Below are 23,898 nucleotides of genomic sequence, written 5' to 3' on the forward strand. Positions count from 1 at the left end.
GTATTCAATTTTAACTAAATAAAACTGTGAACTGTTTTATAGTTTTATAAGGCAGACATTTGTGCAGTTTATTTTGAATTATAGAGTCGTTTCTTAAATTATCCTAATAATAACGCTTTAATAAGTAAATTATATGTAAAAAATATTATATGGTGATTTCGATTTTTAATTGTGTGTTAAAAAGGCAATTTCAATTTATTGTATGAGAAAAGAAATAGTGATGTCATTAATATATTTTAACATAATATCACATTCTTATTATATATAAATATATGTGGGATTTAAAAAAAAAACAAAAAAAAAATTCTTTAACTAAATTTAATTATAACAATGAAATTTATTTATATTTAAAATTATAATTAATAAGAATATATTTTATATAGTTTCTGTAACAGTTTTTTTTTCTTTTTAAATGTCCAGTGTAAAGAGGGCAGTTCAAGGCAAAGCTTAAGCAATTTGGCAAAGTTTATGTTATGTTAAGTCTTATTTAAAAAATTGTTTATCTAGTAGCACCAATTACAATGACAATATTTAGGCTTTTCACAATTTTAAGCATGAAAGTTGTATTACAAACTTTAGAAACATATTAAATTTGATATTTTAAATTGTGAATTGTCTAAATAATGCATTCACAATGGTTAAGTTGATTAAGTTTTTTGTATGTAATTCAAAATTATTTTATTGTTGGAATGTTTTTTTTTTCACAGTTATTTATACGATTTTATTTAACCGTGGCGAATTATGACATCATGAAATTGTATCATAATTATATTTCATTTAACCAAATCACTAAAAATTAAGATTTCAGAATTGATCTCTTGACTACACCATTTCCAATTGTATTTCAGAAATTTGCATTTGTATTTCAGACTTTCTAATTTTCAGTTGTATTTTAGAAATGGAAATTTCTAAAATACAACTGAAAATTTTTGAAATACAAATAGAAAATTCTTAAATACATTTAGAAAATTCTGAAATTCAATTGGAATTTTCTGAAATACACTTAGAAATAATTGGAAATGGTGTAGTATTGGGTATTTTAAGAAAACACGATGCTTATTTTTCGAATTTTAATCAATATGATCCATCTGCAAATATCTTTTACATCATTATTCAGGGTTCATATCTTTAGATTAAAATCGACCTTATTACTTCAATGAAGTGAAATCAATCAAAACTTATCTAAGGAACTGTGAGGTTTAATATGAGTCAGAAAATAAAGCTAGATACATTATTTTATATAAAACAAGTACGAAAGTATAGTTGATCAAGCCCGACCACCCAATTATGGCCCGATTACCATGAAATTTGATCGCGTGATTTTGCGAAAATGCGACCTGTAATTTGCGCACAAGTTAACATGGAGACGAGCGGACATTGCATAATACCCTCCGCACTATAGTTGAAGAGTTATTTTTGTATTGTATTGTGGATGGTATTACTGGCAGCTCAATCAGACATAAACTTTGGTTCATGGCAGCTGTTTGAGATCCACTTTTATTCCAAAATTTTACTGATGAACTTTGATTAATTACGATACAGTTAGATAATATCTCTTTTATATGTTCTTTTCAAATAATGTTGCCCTAAAAAATATGCTACATGTTTCACACTCAATTTTAACAGCTGTTTTTGAAAAATATAAATTAAGCCATCTGTCTGTCTGTTGAAATCAATTTTCTGAAGTCCCCAGATATCTTCGGGATCCAAATCTTCAATAATTCTGTCAAACATGCTTTCGAGAAGTTTACTATTAAAAATCGGTCCACAAATGGCTGAGATATGAGGAAAAAACCAGGACCTATATCTGGATTACTAGTCATTAATATAGACAATATGGATATCTAATGATAGATATTTCAAAGACCTTTGCAACGACGCATAGTAAGTTGGACCTACAATGGGTCAAAATCGGAAAAAATATTTTTTAACCCGAATTTTTTAAATTTAAAAATTATAAAAAAAAATCAAATTACAATTCGAAAAAAAAACTTTTCCAAAAAATTTACAAAAAAACAACTTTGGAAAAAAAATTTTTGTTTACCTAAAAATATTTAAAATTTGTATTTTGAAGTATAAGTTGGTGAAGGGTATATAAGATTCGGCACAGCCGAATATAGCTCTCTTTCTTGTTTTTTGAATAAAAGTGTTAAAATGGAAGCAAAAGGTATTGCTTTAGAATATTTAGAAGCTACACGCAGAGAAAAAATATAATAACCATATAGTAACCATTTAAATAGTGTTACAAGATTTTTAACAATATAATAGTCACAGTAACTATTTACATGATTGTGGTAACCATAATATGGTTAATTTATGATTCACATGATTGTATTAACCATATATATGGTTACAGTAAACAAATATATGTTTGTGGCAACCATATTTATGATGAATAATTTTAACATAATATGTTGTTCTCAGATTATGATAAGCCTTAAGCCGAGAACAACATAATATGATAAGTCCTTCATCATATGTATGGTTGTCACAAACATATAGTTGTTTACTGTAACCATATATATGGTTGATACAATCATGTGAATCCGAAATTAACCATATTATGGTTACCACAACATGTTACTGTGACTATAATATAGTTAAAAACTTGTAACAATAATGAAATGGTTACAGTAACCATGCCCAACTATATTTTTTCTCTGCGTGTACATAAAAGAAAATTGCATAAATGGCAATGATTTCTGTTCCTTTGTGATCGTTTAAAACGTAACACATTATGAGTAACTTTTAATAAATGGTACAAGTGGGGTTATAGGGTCAATTATTGACCGATCCGCACACAACTTTTAGATGTGATTTCATTTGATATAAAACTTATTTATGGCTATATTTGTGCCGATGTCTATATAAATCAGATATTTATGACCGCTAAAGTTCTATTTCGTGGTACATTTGTATGGGGGCTAGGTGAAATAATAGACAGATTTTAACCAATTTCAATAGGCATCGCTCTTTGGGTGAAAAAGACACATACATATACAAAATTGATCGGTATATTTTAAGGTGGGTTTTAGGATAATATTTTTAGCCGTTATAAACTAAAGTGCTATATTTTTGGTGGTGTATGGATATAAAAACGAATGAATTGGCTCGATTTTGCTGAATTCCCCTTGGATAGAATGTAAATTTAATGTCAAACTTCATATATAAAAAATTATTGAATACGCTCCTGTATTCTTTACTTTAAAAACTTATGATGAAACTGATCAGATTTTGAGCGAAAAACAACTCGTTGATTCGGAAAATCCGCTAAATTTGGAAGCAAACGCCGTTTTCTTTTCAATTGTGCCCAGTTTTTGCTCTCTTTTTTAGGAAATCATATTTTTGGTACTATAATGGATATCAATTAAGATTTTTAATATTTTGAATTATATTTGCAATCAAATTATAAAATCTTAGAATCTTTTTGATATCGAAATTGTTTTTTTGATACTCATTCTATAAAGAATTACAGCATTCTTTATAGAATGAGTATACAAAAAAATTCGATATCAAAAACATTCTAAGATTTTAGAATTTGATTGGAAATATAATTGGTCAATTCATAAGGTCTCTTATCAGCCATATTGTCATAATGTCCTAATATATCACGACTTGGCAACTCGGCTTAACCGACTCTTAGGCATTCGGCGCAGGTCTTATTTTAGGACATTTTTTGCTTGAAAAACAATAAAAACCATTGTGAAATATTAGGACATTATGACATGAAAAGAGACCTTGTGAATTGTCCAAATATATATCGGTCCTAGGTTTAATGCTAGCAACAATTCAAAATTTGTTTTCACAAAACAAATCGACAATCCAAACTTTTTGAAATATGCGATCTTAGAATAATACAGACCTTACTTTAAATCGAATTTCTTAAAATATAAATCGCCTAACTGATCTTTAAATTTAAATCACATTCAGAAATAGACAAACAATTTTTTATTACTTATTCAGTTCTAGATTTGTGCCCATTTTAGGTATGCTAATTAAATTATGATAAAAACTTTATTTATAAATATGGCAGTATTTAAAATACTTTCGTCTGCATAGAATTTTGAAGAGAATAAAAAATATTATTTTTTAATTCTCGTTAAAAATTTATGAAATATTGTATATAAATATAATAATTTGGTTGGTGTTATATTAAATGTAGTATAATTGATAAGATGTCTAAATGAAAATACAACTCTGTTAGGAATAAATATTCGAATAAGATACTATTATGTAAAACAGAATTGGAAGCCAAAACATTGTGACCTTTTAAATTAAGTTTCAGTAAGACTTATTCTTTAAACAGAGTTGTATTTTCACATAAAAACAAAACAAAATAAGCTTAAATAAAAACCTTTTAAATTAATTTTATGTTATTTTTTTTTTAATAATGACATTTTAGATATTCGCATTTACAAATTAAACAGATGTAATTGTAGAAAATTGCGAATACCTTGTAGATTTTTGGAATTTCGTTATAAGATATAATTAAATTATAAAATAAAATAAACTAAACAAATATTTTGTATACATTTAACTACATATATTTAGTAATAATTTTATCTGTGTTTATATTTATTTATATGTCTATAATATACTATATGTATATGGTTAGTAAAATTATCTTATAAGATCATCTTTAGTCTTAATTGTATAGATGTTGGTTGTAGGTATACGTGTGTGTATCTAAATTTTAGGCATTATTCTTTTTTAGTTTTCAAAATCTCTCACTCTTACTCGTTCTCTAACTATCGTTTGCTTAACTATATTTATGTGATGTTTAACTATTAATCATTCTAACATAAATCTAACTCCATACTAGAGAATAAATGGTACATAAAATTAGTATCATAATGGACCCTCTGGCCTGAGAAGATTTACTTATATTATAATCAAGTTTATCGTTTTCCGAGATCAATGGTGCCGTTCGCGTAAATTCATCATCTACATCATTCGATCTTCGCGGGCATTTCATCCATTTATGGGCCGATGACAATTTACGGGGATGGGCAACACGCATCTGGCCATCATTGAACTCCCAGTAGCCGTTGCCCTTGAAGAAGTAGGTTTTATGATCGGTATATTGGAAGGCAGCATCAATGTTGTAACCAATACCCGCCCATATCGACAAATCACGTGGATAATCCAATTCAACACGACCCGTATCACGATCCAGACCCCAATACAAGGTGCCACTAAAGAGATAGGTACGATTGTTGTGTCCCCAAATAAAGGCAGCATCTATGTGATCGAGAGAGGCCGGCAAACCTAAAGATGTCAGAGGTTTTTCTTGAATCAGAGTGATCGAGTCGAAGACATAGTATTTGCGACCTAGGTTGGATAGAGAAATGATAATATTAGTAATAGTAATTTAATAATGTTTAGGGTTTTCATTTGTACTAACCTATAAAGAATACTATGTGTCGTTCACGATTTTCATAGACAGCATCAATTTTATTATAGTGTTCGGGTAAACGAGTCCATAAACGTCTAGTTTCGGTGGGATAACCAGGATATAGACCTCTATCTCCAATGCGCCAAAGAAACTGTAATGATAACAATAATGTTTAGTATTAAAAAATAATGAGCGAAATTGTTAAAACGTCTATCTATATAAAGTTCCTTAAGCTCTTCTTTTGTATGTTATCTACTTTTCAGAACTGTCTGAAAATCTCCAAAACCTAGAAAGTTCAAATTACTCATACTAATAATACGAATCGCATTTGAAATAAATGCTCACTTTTCATTAGAGTTTTGTTTAATGGATGTGGTGAACATTTATATATGTACATAGATTGAAATATACAAAAGATTTCAGAGCAATATCAATTACACTATGCACTAAATTGACACTTTTTTTCTGTCAAGAGGGGCACCCAGCCGCTTAAACTAATTCGGGTACGCTGAATTCAGTGGTGCTAACCATTTTTTTAGGTTAGCTCGTATTTTCGAGATGTACCGTTATTTCGAAAATGGAGGAGTTTGCACAACATATATTCGCGTAACTCAAAAACAGTTTAGTTTATTGAATAAGCTGAAAAAAACGAAATTCCGCAACGAAATTACCTTCAAGTAAAGCTTACGTGTTTATAATCTTCGCAGTCGTTTTAGAAATATAATTTTTTTTTTGGCAAAAAAAATATTTTTTAGAAAAATTTTGAAATTTTTAGCTTTTAAAACGGCATTAAAAATTGAAAAATGCATATACGCTCTTAATTTTTTTACACATGTAGAAAACGAAGTTCCAAATAAAACAAGCTCTAAATAATTAAAATCTGTCCACAACTTTTCATTCTATTTACAAAAAATAATACAAATATCCCCTAATATTTACACCCGATTCATAACTCGTAGTAATTAGCTACATCGTGAAGTGCCCTTAATCCGATTTGAATGAAATTTGACACATGCAAAGAAGAAGTGTTGACGAGTTTAAGGTTTGAATTTTGATCGCATGAGTCTACCAGAGGTGCGGTCAGGAGTGCCCAAAGTAGGACTCGGGTATGATAAATTTTTAAAACGGTCCTCTTTCTTCGTGAAGTGCCCTTAATCCGATTTGAATGAAATTTGACACATGCAAAGAAGAAGTGTTGACGAGTTTAAGGTTTGAATTTTGATCGCATGAGTCTACCAGAGGTGCGGTCAGGAGTGCCCAAAGTAGGACTCGGGTATGATAAATTTTTAAAACGGTCCTCTTTCTTCGTTTGTGTTCCGATTTTAAAAAACTTACACACATAGAATCTCCTTATCGAGCACTACAAAAAACCTCATCATGGCTATCAACTATCTCTTATAGCTTAGGAGATATTCGCATTTTAAAATTAAATTATCAACATTTTTACCCACCATCCTCCAGTTTTTTGATAACAGCGGGTCCAAATATATCCCGATTTGCTAATTTTTTCTTTTATTGGACTAACTACAAATGTATATGTCAAACAAAAAAAGAATTGTTTACAAATCGTGACTGACACGATCCAAAGTTATATGCATTTGAATTTAAAAATCAAGAGCGTATATGCATTTTCCAATTTTTAATGCCGTTTTAAAAACCAAAAATTTCGAAATTTTTTTTAAAAAAAATGTATATTTCTAAAATGACTGCGAAGATTAAAAACATGTCAAGCCTTACTTAAAGGTAATTTTGTTGTGGAATTTGCGTTTGTTCAATAAAATAAAACGTTTTTGAGTTACGCGAATATATTTTGTGCAACCTCCTCCATTTTGAAATAACGGTATATTTCGAAAATACGAGCTAACCTATAAAAACGGTTAGCACCACTGAATTCAGCGTACCTGAATTAGTTTAACCCACAGCCCCGCTTGACAGTTTTTTCAACTAGCACAGTGTTATGAATCCAAAAATAAACGATTTTCAATTTAACAAGTAAGAGAGCTACATATATTCGGCTGTGCCGAATCTTATATACCCTTCACCAAATTATACTTCAAAATACAAATTTTAAATATTTTTAAGTAAATAAAATTTATTTTTTTTCCAAAGTTGTTTTCTTCATTTTTTGGAGATATTTTTTTTTTTCGAATTGTTATTTTAAAATTAAATTTTTTTTTTTAAATTTAAAAAAAAAATTTTTTGTTCTTAATTTTTTTTTGGAGAAAAACTAATTTGGGTTAAAAAATATTTTTTTCTATTTTTGACCCATTGTAGGTCCAACTTACTATGGTCTTATATATGTCGTTGCAAAGGTCTTTCAAATATGTATCAATCATTAGATATCCATATTGTCTATATTAATAACTTAGTAATGCAGATACATATATGTAGGTCAAAAATAGGTAAAAAAATTTTGCCATTTGTGGACCGATTTTACTGATTTTAAATAGGAAACTTCTCGAAAGCATGTCTAACAGAATTATTGAAAATTTGGCTCCCGAAGATATCTGAGATCTTCAGCAAATTTCAACAGACAGATGGACATGGCTCAATCGACTCCGCTATCTATAAGGATACAGAATATACATATATATTTTATAGGGTCGGACAATTATATTGTGGAAATTAAAAAAATAATAAATTTTTGCTATTTTTTGGGCCAAAAGGTGAATTAACTCTTTTTTTTTATTAAAAAAAACGTTCTTTAAGAACATATAACAATTTTATGTTTTTCTGTAAGATATCTTTACGGAGAATATTTTGTCATAAAAAATATGTTCTATTTATCGAATATGCCCTTCGTAAATTTACCTATTTTTTTTTTTTATAAAATTTTGAACATTGGGCCACTTTGATATGTTCCCTATTTATTGTCAAAAGAATTTGCATAGCCCCGATAAACCCACGAGTAATCAGATATAATATAATTTATTCTGAGTGGAAATAAGAGTTCGAAGAGAGTGACAATTGCCACAAAATGTGGCTGCTTTTCTGGGATAAAAGCCAATGACTTGATGAAGCACATGCTTATTCTGAAAGTATTTGAGAATGACTCTTATATAAGGATGCCTGTTGGTTTTAATATTGCACAGGACATTTGATATCCTGATACCGAAAATAAACCAGTTGTCGCACCGAATTTTAAACGATTATTTAAATGGACCAAGACGGAAATGTTGGGTTAAAGAGCGCTTGATGAAGGATATAAGTATTCTTGTAACGTCGGATCACTCTGAAAATTAATAGTTCGAAGAAAAGGACAATTGCTCAGATAATCCAACTTAAATCTAAAAAGGAAGATTTTAATAAAAGACTTTTGGAATGTCTCGATATTACGACATGCCGGAAGGTTGAATCATTAAATAAATTGCGGAAAAATCTTAACGCAATGAGTCATCTCATCTATACTCTTATCTTGGGCAGTTGTTTTAGAAATATAAATTTTTTTGGCAAACAAAAAATAATTTTTTAGCAAAATTTAGAAGTTTTTGTTTTTTAAAACGTCATGAAAAATTGAAAAATGAAGCTACGATGTTAATTTTTTCAAGAATACGGAAAATAAAGTTCCAAACAAAACAAGATCTAAATGATTAAAATCTGTTTACAACTTTTGATTTTATAAACAAAAGATTAAGGAAATATCGCCTAATACATTTTAAAATTTTTTTCCACATTTTAACAAAAAGTCTTCTATAAATTTTTTAAGTTTTAAAAATTGTATACATTTTTGAAAAGAAGACACAATTTCCTATACGTTGATGTATAATATATAATATATATGGATTCAAAATCAACAACAAACAGAAAAGTTACAGAATCTTGCCGTTATGTAAAAACGGCACTGCATTGCCAACTATTGCAGTACAAAACATAGAAAACAGTGCACGATGTAGCTAATTACTACGAGTTACGTATCTTATCTTTTGTGAATAAAATTAAAAGTTGTGGACAGATTTTAATCATTTAGGGTTTGTTTTATTTGGAGCATATATGAATTTTCCAATTTTTAACGCGTTTTAAAAACCAAAAATATCGAAATTTTTCTAAAAAATTATTTTTTTTTGCCAAAAAAATTTATATTTCTAAAACTACTACGAAGATTAAAAAGCTGTTAAGCCTTACTTAAAGGTAATTTTATTGCGGAATTTCGGTTTTTTCAGTATATTCCAGAAACTAAAACGGGTTTGAATTACGCTAATATATTTTGTGCAACCTCCTCCATTTTCGAAGTAACGGTATATCTCGAAAATACGAGCTAACCTAAAAAAACGAATGAATTCAGCATACCCGAATTAGTTTAACCCACTGGGTGCTCTTCTTTACAGAAAAAAAGGTTTCAATTTCAACGAGATGTCAACCTTTGACCATCGATATGAATGGTATCGATTCCCTTTCCCCTAGGCCCTAGGCCAAATAATATAATAATAATATATTTTATATTCTTTGGTTAAACTTAAATAAAGAAATATTAAAATTTTGTTAAGTTGTATAACTCACCTGGCCCTTGAATATGAATAGTTCACCGCGTATCATTGAAATGGCGTCATATGAGGTCATACAATTGTCCGGTTTAATTTTTCTTGGTTTTGTGGGATGAATTAAGCGACGTTTAGTCGTTTTGATTGGTGGGCGTGTTGGTGGTTGAGTTCTTGGCCGCCATGTTGTCGTGGTAGTTGATGTCGTCGTGCTAGTTGTAGACGTTGTTGTAGTTGGCCTTTGCTCCGGATAGGGATAATTTCGGGATGGTGTATTATTGTTATTGTAATATGGATAGTGCTGGGTACGATGATGATGTTGATGATGATGTCTGTTACTGTTGTTGTTATTGCGATCAGTGGGATAATGTTGTGGATTATTTGGATATGGATTATTCTGAGGATGATAACGATGTGGGTAATTATTTTGTGGATAATAAACTAAGGGTCTCATTGTTGTTGTGGTGGTAGTAGTGGTGGTTGTAGTAGTTGTTGGTCTTGTCTGTGGTATGTAGGAGCCCCATATTTTGACCTTGGATCCGTAGAGTTCTTGTATGGCAGTACGATCATCATCTGGTAAGGCACTGTCGACTTGATAACCTTGATACCAGGGGAACATAATGGCCTTTTGATCGGAAGAGTGGCCCAAGCCCAGGGAATGGCCAAATTCGTGCACGGCTACATTTAGTAAATCAGTGCCTGGTATGGAAAGAAATTTAATAAAAAGTTATTAATATAGAAAAGTATCAATATTGAAAACTAACAAATAAATCTGAAAACTGTAAGAATGATACACTAAATGCTACTACACATATCGAACTTTCTTTCGAAATTATTTTCAACTTTTTCCCAGAAAATATTTTCAGTGTACTATTGTTTGCATTTCAAAAATTTTGTTTTTATTTTGCCAAATTTTGCATTCAACTTACATAATTTGTATGTACCATGTGTTTTGCTTGTTTTAACACCACCCTCTGCCTATTTCCCAAGTAAACCAATCAATCATCATACTAAATATTTGTTATTTTTTTCCATTTTCCATTGAATCATCAATCAATTTCATTATCAAATTCATTTATTCATATAAACATACATTTAAAAGGCTACAAACGAGGCTTGGTCTAAATTATTTTTTTTTTCATTTCCTTTTTCATGGTCCATTTGCTGTTTTGGTCAAATATTTTAACACGTTCAATAATAAGAACAAGTTGTTTGTTTTTCTTTTTGTTATGGAGTTTGAATTATTTAAACTTTGATGACAAAGTTTAACCTACTTAAATTTTCTTTACAAATATCCAAATATGATTTATTAGCTATTAAAGTTTACTAAATATAAGGAGACATAAAGCATTTTCAATCTTTAAAAAAAACAAAATGTGTTGACTTTACGTAGAGGTTAGTTTATTCGAAAACCAAGCATAAATTTGGAAGCACTCTAAAAGTAGGGCAGTTATGTTCACCATATTTTGCACATCCATTTCAGGGTTCCATCAGGCATGCTATCGGTTTTGGTAATACAAAGAAAGGCACTAGTGGTCCAAGAGGATTTGAAGCGGTATTTGTGGAGCAAATTTTCGAAGAGCTCCTCATGGGAAAATATTCTGAAATTTACTTCATTTTCATTTGTGTTAAAGAGGGGCTCTAATATCGGATAGCTGGCCTGTCCTAACCGTCGTATGAGGTAATATCGGGAGTTGGACTGCTGTAGGTTGGCACAACAGATTTCAATGGTCACTTTGCCAACGAACGGATTGTTTGTTTCTCCGAAAGGGGGTCTCAAAATACATCTATGAATATGGATATGTCGGAGAAATAACCGAATTATGCGTATAGTCGGATTTAGTTCGCCATTGTGAGGCTAAATACGGACTCAGGCAGTCAAAGCGATTTATATCGCTGACCGTGAGTAAATCCCGGAAGCTAGTATATCTCAAAAAAAGCGTCCTTACGATAACAACGGGATTGTTTACTAGACACCCCAACAGCACCCTCTGGATAATGCTGCCACTCCTGGTTGGATTCTATGTTTTGTAGGACGAAACCTCAGAGTATGTACTGGGATCACGTATAACGAAATTACACGGTGGGGCCAAATTGGTACCAAGCGATATTTTTCATCTCTAACCACAGAGGATTTTGAGCTTCAGTTTTGGACTCAACTTGTCACAGTGAACTGTTGGGACTCAGCCTGCCATAATTGAACTAAGGGATTTTAATCTCTCACCACAAGGGATTTTGAGTTTAATTCGGGGACTCATTCTGCTATGGTGAACTGTTACACAAAATATACTTTTGGCCTCACAAAATATACTTTTGGCCTCTTTGATTTCTATATTATTTTTAATAATGTGTATTCGGAGTGTATTCTCCGCCAATTCACCGTTCTCAAGGAATACTTCATAATAATAGGACCTTATATTATTAAAATGAACCCTTCAAATGTTCCACGGCGGCGCAATGGGGACTCAAAGTAGGGGGTGCCTTCGACATGTAAAATTTTGAAACACGTGCCATTTTTTTTTGGTTTTCCATCCGTTTTCAATGACTTTTATATTTTTGGAAAATTTTGCCATACCTTGGTCCGCTTTTATAAAATATAAGGGGAGCTTTTAGAAAAAATGAACTCGAATTATGTTGTTAGTTAGATAACTAAATTAGCAATAATATACAGAAGATTTCAGATCAATATCTATTATGTATCCAAAAATAAACGATTTTCAATTTAAAAATTCAGAAAATAGTAGATTTAAGCTGTTTTTTTTGGCGAAAAGGTGACTTAAATTTTTTTTATTAACAAAAAACTTTCTTTAAGAATATATAACAATTGTATGTTTTTCTGTAAGGTATCTTTACGGAGAACATTTTGGTATAAAAAATGTCATATTTTTCGAATATGTCGCCTCTACGCCCTTCGGAATTCGACCTATTTTTTTTATCAAAATTTAAACTTTGTGATAAATGTTCTAAAACCCCAAAGCTGGGATCAGAAGACGGAAACAAGCTTTGGAAATTTGATCCACATTTATTCCGAACTATTTTTTTTTGCTCCAAAGAAAGCTTATGTCGATATATCCCACTCGCATCCCACTAAGAAACCAAAAAGCTCTTAAAGGAATAAGCTTTATTTTGAGCAAACAATAAAAATTAAAAAAGGCCCCTTTTGAAAAAAAAAAAATTAGAAATTGCAAAAAAATCTAAAATTGTATGTCTTGAGTTACAAAATATTTATTTTAATAATAGATAACACACTGGCATCCCACGACGGGACCAAATATGTCTTCAAGGAAAATAACTAAGCTTTGTTTTGAGAAAAAAAAAATGTCAAACATTTTTTTTCGAAATATTGAAGAAATAGCTATCTAAACTATTTGGGACACATTTTGCTAAGAACAATAGGTAATAAGTTACATGAATGAGAAAAAAAAAACAGTTTGGCCAAAATGTAAAATTTTGACCAGCTCTAACCCAGAGAGTTCTCGACCGATCTTGTTGAATAATTGTGTCTGAATTACTATCCAATAGAACTAACCTTAGTGCAAATTTCATGCCGATCGGAAGACATCGATTTCAAAAGTTGGTTGGTTCACTTGACATGAAATCCCCCATATTTATAAAAGTGGCCTGAATACAAATTTTTCTATATTCTGGCACTGAAAAATGCTAACTAATGCGAAAATTGCAAAAGTATATATATTCTGGATCCTTATAGACAGCGGAGTTGATTAAACCATGTCCGTCTATCTGTCCGTCTGTTGAAATCAACTTTCCGAAGCCCCCAAATAACTTTCACGATTCATACATCAATATCTCCGGAATTCTTCCGGCTCGGTTGCTATTTAAAATCGAAAAATGGCTGAGATATAAGGAAAAAACCAGGGCAACCTCGATTTTGGACCTATATCTGATTACTAAGTTCTTAATATAGACAATATGGATATCTATTGATAGATATTTCAAAGACCTTTGCAACGACGTATATAAGACCATAGTAAGTTTGACCTACAATGGGTCAAAATTGGAAAAAAAAAATTAACTCGAATTTTTCACCAATATTTTTTTTTTTGCTACATATTTAAAAAAAAAATTGAAAAAACAAAAATTTTAAAATTTATAATTTTTTTTTAATTTTAAATTAAAAAAACAATTCGAAATTTTTTTTTCAAAAAAATGAAAAAAACCACTTTGGAATAAAAAATAAATTTTGTTTACCTAAAAATATTTAAAAATTTTATTTTGAAGTATAATTTGGTGAAGGGTATATAAGATTCGGCACAGCCGAATATAGCTCTCTTACTTGTTAGACTTTGTATTTAATATTATTTAATGCACTTAAGGTAACAGTGATCCAAAATCTTTATGGAATACCTATTGTATAGACTAATTTCAGTGTCTGTAACATTATTACTTGTAATATTTTCCCCGTGTATCCATCAACACTTCATTCAATACAACTTGGATAATTCTACTGGCTAATTAGGTAACAAAAATATCCTGTCCTTGCCCCACTACAGCTGCTTGCTCCTATTCATTGTGCGCCATTAAAGTGAGTGATGGAAATTCGTTTGTAGAGAAACTAAATTTGTATTACCATTCATGGCGAGAGTCTTAAAAGAAGAGTGGGAACAGGAAAATCAGCTACAGACAATGTGATATTTGATGATGAATGCCTGCCTCATGGATGGTTTATTGTATTTTTTTTTGGTTTTTGGGCAATTTATACAGATTATAAATTGTAAAATTTATCGCAAGTACATTTCCTCATACCAACAAATAAACAAACAAACAAACGAGCAAACAAAGTTGGCATAGAATACGTTAATTTTAAACTAATTTCAAACAGTTGTTGCAGTTTTTATTATTTCATTATTATGATTTCGATTTGGTTGAATGAAGTGTAATGTTTGTTATTTTAGGTTTCTCGTTTTTTTTTTTGGTATTTTTCGTATTTTTGGCGTTATGTTATGATGTTTTTATGGACAGGTTGTGTTTTTGTTTTTTTTTCTAGAGTTTGTTAATTTGATGTTGGCTTAATTACATTTTGCATCATTTTGTGATAAATTTAAGCGGGTTTTTGTTGATATGTAATCTTTTATTGAATTGAATATGATGTAAATATGGGATTGTGGGATAATTTATTTAACAATTTGTTTGTGGGCAAACTACATTTCTACTAATTATGGTATTTGCGTTTCAACTAACGAATATCTAATTGTGCAATGTAGCATTAATATATATAAGGGTGTGTTTTATTGAATTAAATTTTTTGGCTAAAAATATTATTGAATTTCTGTGCCGAAATTAAAATCCTGTATTTGCCTTAAGTTAAAAAATTATAACCCAAATTTATGAATTCTTGTAATAAAATTAGCGATTGTTATTTAAGTATTAAATTTCTAACTTTTTATATTCATAACAGCCAGAGAAATATTAAAACAGCGCCATGATGTTAACATTTTCATAGCTGACATTAAAATCATGAACAGAAATTCTCATATAATCGTAGATGTTTTGTTATAAAAGAGTCGTATATGTTTATGGTACAACTTATGACAAGTGTGAATTAAAGAAAATATTAAAATATTCGTATAAATATTAATTGCATGAAATATTTATGAACTAAATAATATAATAAACACTGAAATAAATTATATTCTACATTAGACTGGTTCAAAGTTGTAGGTGATAACTACTAGTGAACTTTAGATGGAAATGGAGCAGTACAGAATTGGTCCCGCAATTATAAATATTTAATCCCCATAAAATTCACGAATTATTTGGGTGTATGAGTTAAAAATTATGGATTTTTTTTTAAATTTTTAGCTTTTATTTAGAAACATTTGTACAACATAAATTTATTGAAAGTATGGGTCATTGTTAGCTATGATCTTTTCCCATCTTTCAGGCAAACTTATGGATTCCGAGCCAAAAGAACTCCTCATCTTTTGAGGCGAGAACGAATCAATCCAATATCGACAATCTGTTCCAAAGCGAAGCATATCCCAGAGATAGAATTCTGCATCGATCGAAACAAATAGTAATCGGACCTGGCACGGTCTGGACTATAAATCGGGTGAGGCAAAACTTCCCAACTACTTCATTCTAAATACTTTTTAACAGGTATTGCAACATGTTATGATGGAATATCTGGCCGCATATTCTGGGCGCCAACGCTCGCATCACACGAATCAGTTGCGTTCGGTGCAGGTTCCTTGTGATGGTCTGGTCAGATTTCAGCAGCTCATAATATACACTGATGGAGAAAATTCACCTCATTTCCCTTTTAGGATGTATAAAGGACCGCCACGCTACGTTTTTGTAAATTAGGTTAAGTTAAAAAGTCTTGTTTTAACTGAAGTATTATTAAAATGAGTTATTGTTTTTGTTGAAAAAATAAAATTTTGTGTTTCAATTATATTTATAACGTGGTAGTCCTTTAAACATTCCAAAGGGAAATGTCGGTGACTTTTGTCCATCAGTGTATAGGACCTTAGCGCCATGGATATTTGGCTTTGTTATTGATTCGGCTGGTTGGCCGGGCTTTATTGTAATGGTTGCATTTTTTATCGCAATTAATGATTCGATGAAAAATGATAGCGTTCAAGCAACATTTCGGACATGCAAAATCGTGTTCCAAGGTTTCTCGACTTCAATTCGTATGGTACCCAATTTCTCTGCTTTTGGATGAATCCTGCTGCTCGAAAACGTTTTGAAATTGGTGCTTTAGTAGCTCTTTATGATTTTGCCAGCTCTTGTTGAGTTTTTCAACAATCTTCATGGAGTAATGCTCCCGATTCTTTATCTTCAAATTTTTTTTTGGCTGGCCTGGACGATCATTGTCCTCCGTGTCAAAATTATATCTTCTGAACCGAACAAACCATGTCTCACACAGTGGGGCAGAATCAAAATTTTTTGGAAATAACTCTGGAATTTCTAAACGGCTGGTCCGATCGGGATAAAATTTGACGCCAAGTTTATGTTATTAAAATGGGCCCTTTAAAGTGGCAATTCCTAAAAATTTTATCGAAAATTCCAAAAATTATATTTTTACCATTTTGGAAATAGGGTCCACATTTCCTTCGGAGTTCGGAAAATACTTTGAGGATAAATAGGGAACACATCAAGGTTTTCAATGCAGTTTTCCGTTTTCTGCTTCCAGCTTTGGGATTTTAGAACAAGTGGCTCAAAGTTGAAATTTTTATAAAAAAATAGGTTAAAAATAGGTTAATAGCAGCGTATTGGAAAAATAGGTCATGTTTTTTATACCAAAATGTTCTCCATAAAGATACCTTACAGAAAACCTTAAAAATGTTGTATGTTTTTAAAGAAAGTTTTTTTTTTTAATAATAAAAGAGTTAAGTCACCTTTCCGCCCAAAAAACAGCAAAAATCTACTATTTTTTTGGAATTTTTAAATTGAAAATCGTTTATTTTTTGTTCGCAATGGTTTCAATTCCGTAGTTTTTATACCCTACACCCTAGCATCCACCTTAAAGTATACCAATCTCCTCAGGATGACTTTCTGAATCGATTAAGCGATGTCCGTCCGTCCGTCTGTCCGTCCATATAAACATTGTAATAAAACTACAGGCAAAAACTTTTATATTGCTCCAAGGACTGAGCATATTGAATTTGATTAGGTCGGTCTACTATTTCTCCTAGCTTCCATACTACTGCCCTATCTGAAAATAGTTAAGCTCTCATAAATATCTTAATTATAGACATATTCAAACCAAATTCAGCACAAATTTAGTACCGATCGGCCTACAATTTTCAATAGCTCCCATATAAGCCCTCCAATGTGCATAAATAAAATATGTTAGTATCCAAATAGAATTCAACACAAATATGTCTCATATATAAACAAATCATCCCACAAACTTTTGTGACGATCGGTCCATAATTAGTCATAGCTCCCATATAAGACCCACTTTCGAAAATCAGTTGGTATTCAAATAAGATTCAATTTAAATAAATTCCATATCAAAAGAAGTGACGTTTTTGGTACAGAAATTGATTAAAAATTTTAGAAAAAAAAAAAAATAATTACCAAGAAATATTAATTTCACTTTGAAAACTGAAAGTGATTTCATTCCGAAAGAAATTTTCGTTTTACTTTTTCTGAAGAAGCGAAATACAGAATTAATTTCACTGTTACAGGCCTGTTTATATACCATTTCCATTCATGGTGAAACATATAACAGCGTAAAACTATTGACTAGTTTATAAAATAATTTCTTGCTGGTATTTAAGTAGTTCTTCCCCTTTATCACATAAATAGTCAAGTCAACAAAATATCAATCAAAAGGATTTTTATGTTACTTTTTTAACCATTTCCTTGTTTTTTTTTAATTCATTGCATTTCACTATTGGTAGCGGCGAAAAATGAACGATAGCAAATAGTGTGAATGGAGTGAGTAAGAAATAATGACAAAATGCTGTATATTTATAAGCTTCTTAAAGAAAGCATTTTATTTTATTTTATGACGCCCGTAAAAAAATGCACAAGACCATGAAGAGTTTAATGCGAAAATATAAAGAAATATATGTATATATGTAGATGTATGTATTATAGTTAGTGTATTATAGATTTTTTTTAATGTTCTAATTTGCATCTTTTATACGAGTAGTAGAGTTTACGACATTTATAGTAGAGTATTTGCGTAAAAGATTTGTTTTTAAATTTAAATATTCTTTAAATATAAACTACATATTTAAATAAAAGAGAATGAAAATGTGGTTTAAATAAATTAATTGAAATTGAAAACAATAGCCAAGGGATTATAAAATTAGACACATTTTTCAAAATTTATTACATATATTTTATATCTAACCAAAAAATACCAAATTCAATTTACTGCGAACTAAAAAAAATTAAATAAAAATATAATTTGACTGTCTGTTGACCATTAATCACAAACAACATCATGCCATAAATATTTTTTGTTTAAAAATTATTAAAATATGCAACATATTACACTAATGTTTAGTAGATACATACATATGTATATTTAATATTGATAATAAATATGGTTAAATCTATATATTTTTATCGCGTTTTTCATTATTTTATATTTTCATACATTTATCATTAATTTCATAAAACATAAATGGAAATTTATTAAAATTTTGGTTTATTTATTGCACAAATTTTGCAAAACCACAACCAACTAAAGAGTCCGACGACCGTGTGTGCAACGGTTGCTTACTAAACCCTAAATATAAAACTGTTTCAAATGGATAAATATTATTTGGCTACTTTTTTTTATTTTTGGTATTTTCAACCAAAAAATAACAATAATTTTCCTGGGAATATTAAAATAATTGCCAAATATGAGAAACAAATAAAATAAATGTTGAAGCCCACAGGGATATTATAAATTTCGGCAACATATTGTTGCAGACATACATACATGTGTTCAGCTAAATGTTGCTTGTTAGTATTGGGTGTAGGGTAACAGGAAATTTAGTTGAATGTGGTCATTAATTTATCCTACACCATAAGCAATAAAACTTAATACACATATGGGCAATTCCATATCATCGTACGTGACATTTGTACGCCTATAGAGTGGAATAGATTTTGCAAAAATAAGAGTATCAGAAAAATAATTTGGTATTTATGTTCTATTCAGAGGATACTATATTTTAAAATAATAAAAAGTTCTTATCGAAATATTGTTGTCCAAAATATTGAGCGAAATAAGGGTATATCGTACGTGACATAAAACGGAACTCATTTTGAGTTGCATGTAGAAATATGCGAAAATATTCGAATCGTGAGAGTCGTTATGTTTTCTTTTAATTTCTTACACTAAACGAAATATTTGTCCTTTACAATGTTTTGGATGTTTTTATAATAAATTAAATTTAATATCGTACGTGACATACCGTACGTGACAGATTCTTTTCTTATAATAAAACAATATATATTCTGTAAATATATGTATACAAAAACTAAAAAGTGAATAGAAAATATACATTCGGTTTCAATAAACAATTTGACAATAGCAAAAAAACAATCAGAGTCAAATTCATTTCATACTACAAGCTAATTGGGAGCCTAGTTTTCGCCTCAATTTTAGCCTAAAACATTAAAAAATTAAATATAATCAGATTAAATTATTATTTTTGTCTTTAAAATGTTGTAATATGATGTAAATACTTTCACATAGTAACATTTTATTATTTTCTTCTTTCAAATAATTTTGAAAAAAAGTTTCAAGGGTTTTTGGGTTTTCAGTCGTGGTAGCAATTCTCGTGGAATTGCCCATATGCGAATAATTATGTTTGCAATAACGAAAAATTTATAGACTGTGCCGAATGTTATATACCCTTCACCAAATTATACGTTTAAATAATTTGTTTTAAATATTTTTAGGTAAACAAAATTAATTTTTTTTTGAATTGCTTTCAATTTTTTTTTTCGAAATTGTTTTTTAATTTTTTTAAAAAAGTTTTTTTCCAATTTTTTTTAATATTTTTAATTTTTAAAAAAATTTTATTTTGGAAAAATAATTTATGACAAAAAAAATTTGTTTATGAAAAAAAATTCGGGTTAATAAATATTTTTCCCCTTTTTGTCCCATTGTAGGTCCAACTTACTATAGCCTTATATACATCGTTGCAATGGACTTTGAAATATCTATCATTAGATATCGATATTGTCTATATTAATAACTTAGTAATCCAGATATAGATCAGAAATAGTACAAATTCTCGATATATTGATGTATGAATCATGTAAGTTATTTGGGGTCTACGGAAAGTTGATTTCAACATACAGACGGACATGGATATATCGACTTCGCTATCTATAACGATCCAGAATATATAGACGATCCTGAATATATAATGTAGAAACTACAAACGGAATGATAAACTTATATATACCCTTGCCACTCATGGCGAAGTGTATAAAAATTCAGAATGTTATGACACAGAAAAAAAAACATGTAAAGGTAGGATCACACAATTGCCGCAATGCACCAATTTAATACAATTTTTATTGTGCTGAATTGGGGCCCAATAAAGAAATTGTCCCAATCAAATTCTCTGCAGTCACATGATTGCCTCATTTTATATAAATTTGATTGTCCTAAATTGGCACAAAGCGATTTAGTGACAATAATTGTCGCATTTCATAAGATTGTTCTAGTTTACGGCAACTCAGAGAAACAGCTGTTGTGCTAGATGTTAAATTTTGTTTTGTTTACATAAATGTAATTGTTAAATAAAAAAAGAAAATTGCGTCGGCCTTAATTATCGTATAAAAAAATTAATAAAGAAATGTTAAAAGATGTGGACAGAGAGTGGCAAACAAAAACAATATTTCATTTAGAAAAATTAATATTGGCGCTAATTGTCTTCTTTGATAGCCGCGCTAGAACACAATAAATATTGGTGTATTTTGAACTTTTTTATTGGTGCATGTTGCCTATCAAGCATTCACATGATTGCCGCACCAGGGTTGCATTTGATTGGGCCAAATAAGCACAATATTGTTGTGATTTGACATATGAGCCAATAAGTTGTGAAATCACACGATTGACGTATAAAATAGACCAATAATTGGTGCATTGCGGCAATCGTGTGATCCTACCTTAAGAGTGTTATATTCGGTTGTGCCGATATTATATTTATATTTATTTGGTATCTGGACAATTTTATGTTATCTATTACTACACCAGTTCTAATTTTATTTCAGAAATTTCCAATTAAATTACAGAAATTTCCAATTGAATTTCAATATACATATTTCTAAAATTCCAATTTGTATTTCGGTATCCTCCATTTGTATTTAAGAATTGTCTGAAATTCAATTGAATATTTCTGAAATATATGTAATTAGAAATTTTTGAAATTCAATTGGAAATGGTGTAGCAAATATCAGTGATAAATTTCCTCTTGCTAGATTCATGCTTTCATCCAAAACTTTTTACCGGTTCAAAAAATGTTGATCTCAGTTGGCTCTATAGTGTTTTAATTGTTTTTAAAGGTCAGGAGGATGGATATTTTGTTCTAATTACTTTCTTGATTGGACCGATTTTGATCATATTCAAACCAAACATTTCGGATCAGCATTAAGAATTTTTGGAAAATTGCTCTCAAGTCATACCCTACAATGACAATCTTCTATACTTTAATTTGTTTGTTAGATGAGAACTTCGGTTCATAAATCTGGAATCAATGCGTGTCAAATCTGGGCTGTATGATTACTATTAATAAGGTTTAGTTGATTGAGCTATCCAGATGGAGCTAAAATTATAGTGGTAAAGAAAGTTTTCTGTTGGGGGATATGTTTTATTTGTATTCCCATCAGAGCTAAATCGAATTTGAGCTTAATGCACTAAAATCTTAATTCAAATAATTAATTACACTAATTTACAAATCAAACATTTTTGTTTGCTCATGGAATGAAACTTATATTTTTGAGAAGAGCTAGGGACGCTAGTTAATTGACCATTTTTTGTTTCCCACCTATACGTCAAAATTTTGAGATATATGGGTTTTTATTTTTCACCTGCCCTGAATACTACTAATGCATACTGTAGTGTACCGAATTGTAGTAATTAAGTATTGACATCGTTTTTGGGTACTCAAAACTCTGGCGAAGCTACTAGATACTTTCAGAGTTGTATTCTTTTGACAAATTCCAAAAAAATTAACGGGGAAAAAATAAATACTGTTTAAAGGTAAATCTTTCCTATAGATAAACGTTAATAAATCGCTATTAAATACAAAATTCTAAAGTAAAAACTATTTTAAAATGTCTTCTAGAAAGTGTAAAATAAACCTAGACCATTTTTGTTTTATTTGCGGAAAAATTATTCAGTCAAATCGAGGTTCTCCTATAACACAAACACTGCAAAATGCTTATTTACATTAAAAAATTTCGTAAAAGCTTTAGATAAGACAAAAACCATCAAGTGTTCCCGAGTCTTTCTGAGGCTAAACTAAAAGAAGGGATATATGTGGGTCCTCAAATAAGAAAAATTTTGGTTGATACCAAATTTGAGTGTCTATTAACCGATGTTGAAAATGCAGCATGGAATTCTTTTAAACTTGTTGTTCAAGAATTTTTGGGGAATAAGAAAAGTCAAAATTATAGAGATATTGTTGCGAATTTATTACATAATTTTGAACTGATGGGTGTAAATATATCCCTCAAAATTCACTTTTTACATTCTCATGTGGATTTTTTCCCGGAAAACCTCGGACTCATAAGTGACGAACATGGAGAGCGTTTCCATCAAGATTTGAAGTTTTTCGAGAGGAATTTTTAAGGTTTTTGGGATTAGAATATGCTACGAGACTACTGTTGAAGTGTCGTGAGGGAGACAAATGAAAATAATTATAAAAAGAGCACTAAACACTTCAATTTTAATTTTTTGTGCTAATTTAATTTACATTTTTATATGTTTCGTTTTTAATAAATATCTCAAAAGTTTGACGTCCAGGATTTTTTTAAATATTTTTTCCGAAGTTAGAAGACCTAAATACACAAATCCCCATATGTTTCATTTCATGAACGAAAACCTTGTAAACTAGTGTTATTTAACTTCATTCTAATAATAATATAGTTCATTTATAACAGAATTTATAAATATATTTTTTTAAATTCAAATCTAATCCAAATTGAATTAAAACATTTCTGTTTTATTTAATTTGTTTTTGTTTTTAATCAATTACAAATTGAATTGAAAAAAATGTTTACAGCTTATTTGTAATAGATTTGATTTGAAGGAAAATGTAATTATTCAATGAATTGTGTAAAGCAATTATGTAATGGATTTGTATTAAAGAAAAATTTAATAAATCAATAAGGAATTCATTCTACAAAGGAATGAATTTGTTGTTTTTTCCCTATTGCGTAACTGACTGTGGTACAGATCGGGAATTTATTTTATAATATGCACAGAATGTTAGTACTGAGTGCATTTAATGAGTAGCATCTGTAGAATAATACGATGTAGTGAATGCAAATTATTTCTGTACACATTCATATTGTGTTAATAAACTTTAAAATGAA

General features: G+C 29.8%; 1 protein-coding gene across 1 annotated transcript in view; it reads right to left on the reverse strand.

Moving 5' to 3' along the window:
- Positions 1-4,519: 4,519 nt before the first annotated feature.
- Mmp2 (Matrix metalloproteinase 2) overlaps positions 4,520-23,898 on the reverse strand; it is a 759,503-nt gene continuing 740,124 nt past the window's right edge. Inside the window, exons 6-8 of the mRNA XM_065512268.1 lie at positions 9,893-10,569; positions 5,405-5,546; positions 4,520-5,331 (exon numbers count right to left, since the gene is read on the reverse strand). Coding sequence (XP_065368340.1) covers positions 4,808-5,331; positions 5,405-5,546; positions 9,893-10,569 — 1,343 coding nt within the window. The 3' untranslated portion in view covers positions 4,520-4,807. The remainder of the gene's footprint in view (positions 5,332-5,404; positions 5,547-9,892; positions 10,570-23,898) is intronic.

Source organism: Calliphora vicina, chromosome 5, assembly GCF_958450345.1.
Source record: "Calliphora vicina chromosome 5, idCalVici1.1, whole genome shotgun sequence".
NCBI classification, from domain to species: Eukaryota; Metazoa; Arthropoda; class Insecta; order Diptera; family Calliphoridae; genus Calliphora; species Calliphora vicina.